Source organism: Salvia miltiorrhiza, chromosome 3 (genome assembly GCF_028751815.1).
Source record: "Salvia miltiorrhiza cultivar Shanhuang (shh) chromosome 3, IMPLAD_Smil_shh, whole genome shotgun sequence".
Classification (NCBI taxonomy): domain Eukaryota; kingdom Viridiplantae; phylum Streptophyta; class Magnoliopsida; order Lamiales; family Lamiaceae; genus Salvia; species Salvia miltiorrhiza.
The window spans coordinates 3463665-3473756 of record NC_080389.1 but is presented as its reverse complement, the minus strand read 5'-3'; the positions used below and the strand labels follow the sequence as shown (position 1 = coordinate 3473756).

General features: G+C 36.3%; 1 protein-coding gene across 1 annotated transcript; it reads left to right on the top strand.

Moving 5' to 3' along the window:
• Positions 1–2583: 2583 nt before the first annotated feature.
• LOC131018107 (putative late blight resistance protein homolog R1A-10) lies at positions 2584–7220 on the top strand. The gene is made up of 4 exons (XM_057946830.1): positions 2584–2590; positions 3069–3886; positions 3959–4385; positions 6982–7220. Exons 1-4 carry the CDS (start codon positions 2584–2586, stop codon positions 7218–7220), a joined length of 1491 nt encoding a protein of 496 aa, XP_057802813.1.
• The last annotated feature ends 2872 nt before the right edge of the window (positions 7221–10092 follow it).

The window sequence follows — 10092 nt, the reverse complement described above, 5'->3', positions numbered from 1 at the left end:
CTAGAGGTATTTAAAAATCTATGAATTTTAAAATTTGACTGATTTTCATTGATTTCATTCAAAAAATACACATGAACAAATCCGACTTCCGACCACGAGAATTCGGAAGATTTCATATTTCAACGCTGGGTGGGTTCCAGCGGCCGTGGCTCGAAGAAGCCAGCGGCCACTGGCACCCAGCGATCGCTGGGCCCGATGGAGAATTGGTGTGGTGGGTTTCCGCCATTGATGCAGGCTTGAGCTTGAAACAGAGCCCATCTCATTAGCGTAAAAAGAAAAATAAAAAGAAAATAACAGAATAGTGCTGATAACGTTTTATGCACCAACGGTCGCTGGGTGGAATAGTGATGATATTTGGGATGGAAGCCAGCGGTCGCTGGAACCCAGAGATCGCTGGGAGCTGCCCCAATGCTCAATTAACTCCAACGAGCGCTGGGATGGTAGATTTCAAATCCGTAAAAATCACGTCAAATTCTTGTTAAAATCCCTACAAAATCCGTTCAGAATCTGTTTAGAATTCCAAAATACATGAAGAATCTGTGTGGAATCTGTAGATTTTTAAAATCCATAGATTTTGAAAATCTACAGAATTCCTGAACGAATACACTCTTACGTTCATGAATAGTGATTATTATTTCTTGGTTGTTTAGAATCCAATAAATTGAAAATTAGGTTGCTTAATACTCTCTTATGATGGTTAATTCAGCAAATACTAAACTGTCTTGTAATGATATTTTATTTGATAAAAGTAACAAAATATAAATATAATATTTACTATATTTAAATTTTTAAATAGCAATCTGGTCTATTTAATTCTATAAGTATAACCTCTGTAAAATAATACTCAAATAAATTAATAAACTCTATAAACTAATAGATTTGTTGGGTCCCGACTTAGGTCAGTTTAAAAATCACCAATTTAAATAAAATAATAAATAATAAATTTTTAGAGAATCCCGTTATATATATATACAGGTTTTGTTAATATTATAAATTAATAATTGTTAAAATATGAATATTATGGTAACTTGTTGAAATATGAACCTATTGTTGAATCGTCTTCTCTTCAGCTTGAACATTATTACGATATACTTATGAAATTAAAAAATCACTATAAATTAAAAACTTATTAATTTATCGTTATATTAAAAAAGACTCTATAATATATAATTTACACCATTACCCTTAAAATTAAATTTGTTATAGGAATATAATAGGTAATCTATATTTTGTGCTCGGTACATTTTTTATATTAGTATAGATTTTTTTTTTTTGAGGGATATATTAGTATAGATTTGTTTCTCTTAAAAAAAGTTATACGTGCATATTTTAGTCTCATATACCCCTTTGTGGTGTCAGCCAAGTTTTATTTTCTTAGGGCTAGTTTAGTAGCCTAGTTTAACCCTAGATAACTTAATAATCTAGGCTTGTCATGTTGTTTGATATGCTTAATTTGCAAGGCCCTCTACCTAACCATGGCCCGGTCCAATTTTACTGTAGCGCTTAGGATTATTTGTCCTACCCAACCCCTGCGATTGATGATCTTGTAGGAACAGTATCCTCTATTAAAGCTTTGATTCTCAAATTTACCCTCTATTCTACAATCTCGGAACAACGTCGGCCAACTGCGGCTGCGCATCGAGAGTGAGACGTTGGCGGCTCTGGCCCTCGATTGTTCGCCAACGGCGGCACACCAAGAAGGAGCGCTTCCGGTCGCCGGCGGAGAGTGAGTGGAAAATTGGAGCCAAGCACTTAGCTAGGAGATCTAATGTTGTTAAGCTTATTGTTAATAGTCTGTTAGTTAGCTTAAATTCTGTTAAGCTGAGTCAGCAAAATGGTTAGCTGACTAGTCAAACGGAGGTTAGAGTAGTTATGCCTTTCTTCTCTTTCTTCTTTGTATATAAGGATCGAGCTCTGCATTTTGTAAATTCAAGTTTCCAGATTAATGAAAATCTTCTCTCTCACTTCTACTGCCCAATTCTCACTTCTATTCCCCATGCTTTCTCTACATTTAACAAATGTGAAGTCAGACCCATAAACGGTGTCGTCGGAGTTGGAGGCTAGGCTACAAGGATTCCCATCGAACACCGACGAGGATGTGGGCCTTGACGTTGAGATGATTGATCTTGCAGGCTTTGTGATTGTTGAGGTGTTTCTGTTGAAGTTCTGCTAGAAAATTCGCGAAGAGTTTGGGGGAGATGTTTGCAGAATTGGTAGGTGGTAGGATGATGTTGTAATTTTTTTTATTTTATCAAGTTTATTTTAGTAAATTGAAGTTTAATCTTGAATTTAAATAATAATACCAAACATCACATTTGTCTTATCTGGGTATATTGTTTTATGTGGGGGCGAAGGGAATAATATTTAATGATAGATATTTCAGTCGTTAATTGCATAAAATAATTTAAATAAAATGTGATCAAATTTTCAATCGTTATTATTTAAATTTTTTTTTTGGAAAACTAGTAAATAATTATTGATTGTTAATGCTATGTTTTTCTGGACCGTTATTTTCGATCTTTAACAAGACATTTTCTTATAGTGTGATAAGACAAGATCGATAAAATACTCCAACTTATTCAAATGATTGGTATGCATGTTTGGGCCCTGATGAATAACTTAGTCCGCAATAATTATTTATCACTCTAAACCTTTTCTTGACTTGGGGGAGTTGGGGAGGGGGAGCAGTGGGGTTTGAACCTGATATCTCACTATTCACAGACAGGAGGTCGCACCGCTTGCTAGAAAATTTATCACTCTAAACCTGAATTGCTTATTTAATCGTCATCCGATCTTACTTTATCTTATCAATCTTATCTATTTTACTCAACTCTAATAACAAATAATTAAACTCATCAATAAAATAGTTTAGAGTAGATCTAAACCTGGTCAAAGAAATGCAGAAAATTATATTCAAACGAATAGTGGTTGGATCACTCGGTTTTGCTTTGATGTATTCAAATTGAACAGATGACAACTCACAACCCAACAAACATTAAGTTTGACAAATTGTTTGTGAACAATCAAGATGGCTTATGAAGCTCTTGATACCCTGCTTTAAACCTTAGATCAAATCCTAAAGCATGGCGATGATCGCATCATCACTCACTCTGTAAAACAAGAAATTTTATCCATCCGCGTCCAAGCTGTTGTCTTGCAGTTGAATCTCAAACATTATCCAGACAAAGAAACAATCAAAGAGGCAGCAGTTTCAACCCATGAGATTATTGGATATCTCTTATGTGATGAAAACCTTTCAGATGGTAAGACGATAGATCCGACAGTCCGACTTGCAAACCGGCTGAGGGAACTAGTAGAGAGACTGGAGTCAACTGTTGGAGATGTGGTGGACTTCGTTAAGGGTGGTAAGGACTCAGTCAGCAGCATAACTGATTCTCCCCCCGATGTTTGTTCATCATCAAGATCAGCAATCGCAAGCAGCAAAGATGATGATGAGGTGGTTGGTTTTCGACAAGATCTGGCAGCTATCAGTATTCAGCTTTGCAATAAATCATCCAGACTAATGGTCTTCCCAATTGTTGGAACCGGAGGCATTGGTAAGACCACACTTGCTAAACTTGTTTATAATGATTCATTGATTAGGAAAAACTTTAGTACTTGTGCTTGGGTTACAATATCACAAGATCATAGTGTAGAACGCATTGTTCTAAATCTTCTAGCTTCCATAAAAGAAATTTCAAATGCTGAGAGCGACATCCCTATGGAAACCTTAATCTGCGAGTACCTAAAAGGTCGAACGTATCTTATTGTAATGGACGACATGTGGAGTAAGAAAGCTTGGGATGATGTAAAGAGTTTGTTTCCTGATGCTTGTAATGGCAGTAGGATCATAGTAACCACAAAGGTGCAGGATGTGGCTGCTTATGTCAGCTCGTCTAACGACATTCATACTATGAGGCTATTGGATGCACATCATAGCTGAAATTTGCTAAAGCAGAAGGTGTTCGGAGATAAAGACATTCCTATTGAATTGGAAGATATTGGGAAGAAAATTGTTCAAAATTGCGGGGGACTCCCCCTTTCAATCGTGATGGTGGCAGGACTTTTATCTAAGATTCCGATTCAAACTCGATCCTCATGGAAGCAAATTGCTGCAAACGGCGGGCAGCTTGAAACAATAATTGGTTCGAGTTATACCCATTTACCTAATCACTTGAAGCTGTGTCTTTTATATATGGCTGGATTTCCAGAGGATCAGGAGATTCGTGTTACAGAACTTGTTAATCTTTGGATATCTGAAGGTTTTGTAACACTTTCAAATGGATCTAAAAGCTTGGAAGAGGGCGCAGAAGATTGTTTGGAGGATCTTGTCGAGAGAAGTCTAGTTTTGGTCACCAACAGGAAGTCTGATGGGAAAATAAAGAGTTGCAGCCTTCACGATATTGTGCGGGAATTCTTGATCACTATTTTCTTAGCAACAAAAACTGCAACTAACACAGACAATTGTAGCAAATAATAAGCAATCGAGTATCGTATCCTCAGGGACTGACACAACGAAATAACTCTAGCTATCTCCTAAACAGACTATAACAGTAGACAGGCAACAGAAAGTAGGAAGGTTTGATTAGCACTAAATTCAAATAACAACAAATAAAATAAGGTAAAAACTCAAATAATAAAAGACTCTGACCCTAGGGATGTACTTTTACTAATTAATTACATGCATTTAATCTATTGATTCAATTACCAATTTAATCCAACCCTGATGAGAGATCACATAACTATTCACAAGCTTCTCTAACGAACACCTATGAAAGTAGATTAATTTACCCCCCTTCACATTCAAGACTCCAAGGAATAAATTAACTCCCAAGCGTACACAAAGAATAGCTCCCTATAGTTTCACCTATCCCATTCAAGTGTCAAGGCTACTACTATAACATGCATTCCTGAATTGGCTGAACAATTATCGCATTCAAGACTCAAACTGAACAGCTAGACATGAAAAATATTGGCCAAATAATTCACAAGAAAATAAGCACCAGGAATCACGAATCACAAGTTGGAAGGCAAATTGATATCAATAAATCATAAACACATAATAAATCAGCTATGTACAAACCCTAGGTTCAGATAAAAGAACTAGCCAAGCATAATAAAAGAAAGCAAAAACATAATTAATGAGAACGCAATTGAAAGAACTGAATTAAATAAAATTCTGAATAAAATAATTGTAGCTGCTTGAATCTTCAATCTTGTGGAAATCCAATCCAAGCTGTAAAAACTGGAAAACAATAATAATCTAAAGCTATGAAACTGAGAAATAAAAGTTGGGAACTGAAAAAGGAACCCTAGATAGGTCAAAAGAAGACCTATTTAAAGTATCAGGGTAAAATACAGTGTTTGGAACCCAGAAGAACTCTAAAAATCGGAAAAACTCGCAAACCCGTCAAATTCGGCGGTCAAACTCGGCGGTCGCCGAGTTGACCGCCGTTTTTGGGCTAAAAAATGACCAAATTTGGCGCTCGCCGAATTTAACACTCGCAGTGTAAATCTGAAACAGAAATTTCGGCGACCAACTCGGCGGTCGCCGTTTAGATCGCCGAATTTTGACAGCTGCGCACGACGTTTTTGTTTCGGCCATAACTTTCTCGTCCAAACTCCGATTTATGATCCGTTTGCGCTCACAAACTCGTATCGAGATGAACTACAACTTCTATTTCAGAACAGTTTTCCAAATTCGAACTCAATAAACCTGAAAAATCCTTCAAAGTTCGAGTAAGAATCATGTTTCACAAGATAAAGCAATTTAAGCACAAAACAATCATCCAACACTCAATTTCCTATAAAATTAACATCATATGAACATTAAAAACCATGGAAATATGAGTGTTATCAATTCTGCGTAAGGAAGGCTGCGAAAGAGAAGGTAATTCTTTCAACTATGGATTACTTACCTACTCCTATCCTGCGAAGGCATTTTGTTCCATGTCTCATAAAAGATCATCACAACATATGTGCTAGTTCGTATGATCTACATCTCAAAGACTATGTGCATAGCTCACACATCCGTACCATAATATGTGTTGGAGTTTATTTATCTAACTCCATAAATATCTCACTTGTTAGTGTGCTTGTTTTGCCTTTCTACACGTGTGTTTTTTTGTAGGTGTTTTGACCTAGTCAAGAATTGAGATTTGAAGCTGCAAACAAGGTTTTGAGGAGAAGGATTTTCGGTTGCTAAAAAGGAGGAAGTGAAGATAAGGAGAGAGAGAGAGGAGGAGCTGTTAGAAGCTCCTAAATTCAAGGGAAGGAGTGGACAAAGTGGAGTGAGTTCAACAAACCTTCCAACGGCCACTTGTCCACTATCTAGACCCATGACTTCAACCTTGGGATGCAAGATTGAGATGCCTATATATACTAAGGAGAAGTCTTAGTTCAGATCACGAAGTTTGTAGATCAAAATCAAGTCATTTGAGTGATCTGTGTACGAATGTTGTTTAGAGTGTTGGGATAACATTGTTTATAGCATTCATTGATTTCATCGGATTTCGGAGTATAGCTCTTGAATCCAATTTTTGTTTGTTAGTGAGAGTGTCTAATGTTCAAATACCTAGAGTCTTGTAAAGGTATTGAACGTGAGTGTTCATTCTCCATTTAGTCATTTTGCCATAAGGCGTCTTCAAGTTATAAATTATAACTTGAAGAATTTTTCCATCTCTTTGTGTCTTCTCCCATTTTTATTTCCGCTGCAATATTTCTCTGTGTGCACTGGTGTGTTGTCCTAACACAGCGCTTAACATCAAAGTATGAAGGAAGCAACACTTACAATTGTCATCAGAGCCAACACTCGACACACTGAGTGTGATCCTCATTGTTATCGTAACAATTGCTTCCACATGGAGCCTGGCAATCTGGGTTTTATGCGACCACTAATTCTTGATGATGATGAAGACCCTATTTCCAACAGGTATGGTTCAGATTATTATTCAAATTTTATGTGCTTTAATGCCTGTGTAGGTGACACTGAAGAAAGCACCGAAGAGGCCATACATGTCGTCATAGAGCTCAAAAAGCTTTATGATAAGCTCCTTGGAAAATGGAAGAAGCAAGGGCAGGAGCTTGAAAGTTCAAAGGACGAGAACACCAAGCTAAAAGCATCATTGGCGAAGCTTGAAGCATTAGTTACTCAAAAGGAAGTCAAGCTCGATCACATCACAAACCAGCTTGACGAAGCTCAAGCTACCATCAAGAAATGAAATTCGAGCCAACATAGGTATGATGATTTTGTGTCCGTAGGTAGCATGGAGATCACTGGATTAGGATTCAATGTTATGCCCTGGTGCGTCGTTTTACACCAAAAATATCCGGCAGTCAGCCGGTATGCCCACACTGCGCAGACAGCAGTAAGCAAAATCGTCTCCCAAGGGACTGGCGAGAATTTCTCTAATTAAAATCTGCAAAGTAACCACGAAATTTTGAGAAGAAAATATAGAAAATACTAAACTTAAAATTAAATAAATAAAATCCGAATAAACCAATTTTTCCAATTAACTAAAAGATGAATAAAAATTCCAACAATTAATAAAAGAATTCCAGCAATCAATTAAGTCCACCCTAGCTCAATTATTCCGATCATCGATGCAAAAATAACTTTAAATTATGCAAACAAACCAGTTATAACCACCGAAGACGCTTCTGACGTGATCTTATTTCTCCTTAATTATTCGGTAACCAGGAAGACGCTTCACTAATTACTACCCTAATCGACTGACAACCGTAAGAGACGCTCTATAGGTTTAATGAGCCGATAGCATTAATATCTAGAGAAACCCGATTCAAAACCAATAAACTCTGACGCAGGATTATTGAATTAAGACTGCTTTTCCCTTGACCCTGATGTGTCAATTTACCACTAATCAAACCTAAACCACAATTACGGATGACCGGTTCAATTGGCTATATAATTAATTATAACCCAATAAATATTTGCAACTATCTAATGGATTAAAACAATTAATATCATTAAACATGGAGAATCGCAAATGCAAGCATAAAATAAAGTATAAGAACAATTAGATCTCACAGAATAATTTCGCTAGTGCTTCCCTAATCGTTGCCGGAATAAACGAATTTAGCTAGAAAACATAATTAAATAACACAAGAAATAAATAAATAAATTGCAAGGAAAAGATGAAAGAAATAAAACTTGAATTGAAAACGCCAAGGTTGCGCAAGGTTCTGCTCCAAAGCTCTGCCTCAAAATTGTCGTCTGATATGTGTGATGTTCTTTTTAAAACAAACTCACTCCTAATATATATATAACTAAGGAAACAAACCTAATTCTACTATTAAAAAAGTGGCGCATGGCCTAACCAAAACAAAAGTCTATCCTCATAACTTAAAATAAAAGAAAAGTGGCGCAAGGCCCACTTAGCAACATAACTAAATTAAAATCAGTCAAAATCAAACATGGTGGCCTAGCATTTCTTTCTTCTCGGCACTTTAGCCTTCAATCCATGTAATCAATTCACACCCAGTCAAAATGGGCACACCCCACGGCAGACGTGCACAACTTCCTCTTCACACAGCTTCACGACTTCAAAACTCTTCTCAAAATCAATACTTTTTCTCCAAAACCTATCAAATACCATAAAAATTCATATAAGACAATAATTCATATTTAAAGACAATATTTAACACGAATTAAACATAGAAATCATACTAAAATTCCCCAAATAAATGCGTATAAATACGCCCAATCAAATCCCCCCACACTTAAACAAAGCTCGCCCTCGAGCACCAAAAAGAACAAAACGACAGGGAAGGAACAAAAGAAGACTCAAAACAGCAAAAACAAAGCTTTGGCAACAATATGATAGATAATACTCAAAATCTTGATCAAGATACAATCATCCACAAACCACTAACCATGCTCTTGCTCAGAAAATTATGCCATGTTCTTTATTCAAGTCAAAATTGTGCAAATTCAATCCTGCCTCACCAAGTTCACTCAATTTCTCTCAAAAGACAAATATGGACAGAATAGATTCACACAATTCACAGCTTTATGCCTTCAAACACAGCTTGCCCTTATGTCACTATCTCCACCAAAATATGGAACCAATGCACAAATCAAAAGGTCTTGCATTTTGGTTGAAATGGGGCTAGGGTGCGCATAGGTGGGATAAACAAGGAAAAGGGATCAAAAAGGCTCAATATATGACTGAAAACATGCAACACACCAGACCTTCCATCAATAAAACTCTAGAGTAACTCCTCAACATATCCACAATCCTCAAAACGTATGCATTTTATTATAGAACTCTATTTTTTTCTTTTTTCCTTTTTTTTTTTTGTTTTTTTGTTTTTTTTTTTTTTTTTTAAACAGCATATATATCCCATAGAATCAATGAACTATCTCTCAACATACTAAAATTATAGGAGTACTCATCTTCTCATCTCGTCATAATCTAGTGCATTCACATGTTTTCAAGGGACAAAAGCAGGCTAAAACAGGCTAAGGCTCAATATATGTGAGTTTTCATCAAACAAAAAGGAGCAAATTAGGCACAAACGGGCTCACTAAGGGAATAGTGAAGTTTCGGATAATATGTTCAGGCCAAAATAATGGTTATTCCAAAATGCCTTAATCATTTTCATGCATTAAATTCTCAAACTCAGTCTTGACTATGGCAACAGGGCAAACCAGAAATTCAGCATAGAAGTTCGAATCAATCACTCATCAAAGAAACAATTAGAGCTAGTCATGTGTGCTCATTAGGGCTCAATCCTCACAATTTAGTAGGCTTCAAGTAATTTTGATCAAATTTTGCACGTTTTTCTCATACAAGAACACCTACAAACATATGCATAATTCCATCACAAGAGCAACAGCCTATCATACCAAATCCAATATCCTAATTTCAACTCTTCACATCATCCATCATAACATTGCCAAAGAACTCGAAACTGACAAGAAAACCAACATAGCAACAAAGCAAAGACACACAAAACAAAGACACCCCCCCACACTTGGACAACACAATGTCCTCATTGTGTGAGAGTATGACAGACCAAAACAGAAACAACAGCAGACAACTAAAAGAAATCAAAAGCTTCAAAAACGAA

Excerpts from the sequence above, each read along its gene's own strand:
- LOC131018107 (XM_057946830.1), top strand. Across the intron at positions 3,887-3,958 it reads TGCAGGATGTGGCTGCTTAT|AAGGTGTTCGGAGATAAAGA; the intron begins GTCAGCTCGTCT and ends TTGCTAAAGCAG. Across the intron at positions 4,386-6,981 it reads GTCTGATGGGAAAATAAAGA|GTGACACTGAAGAAAGCACC; the intron begins GTTGCAGCCTTC and ends ATGCCTGTGTAG.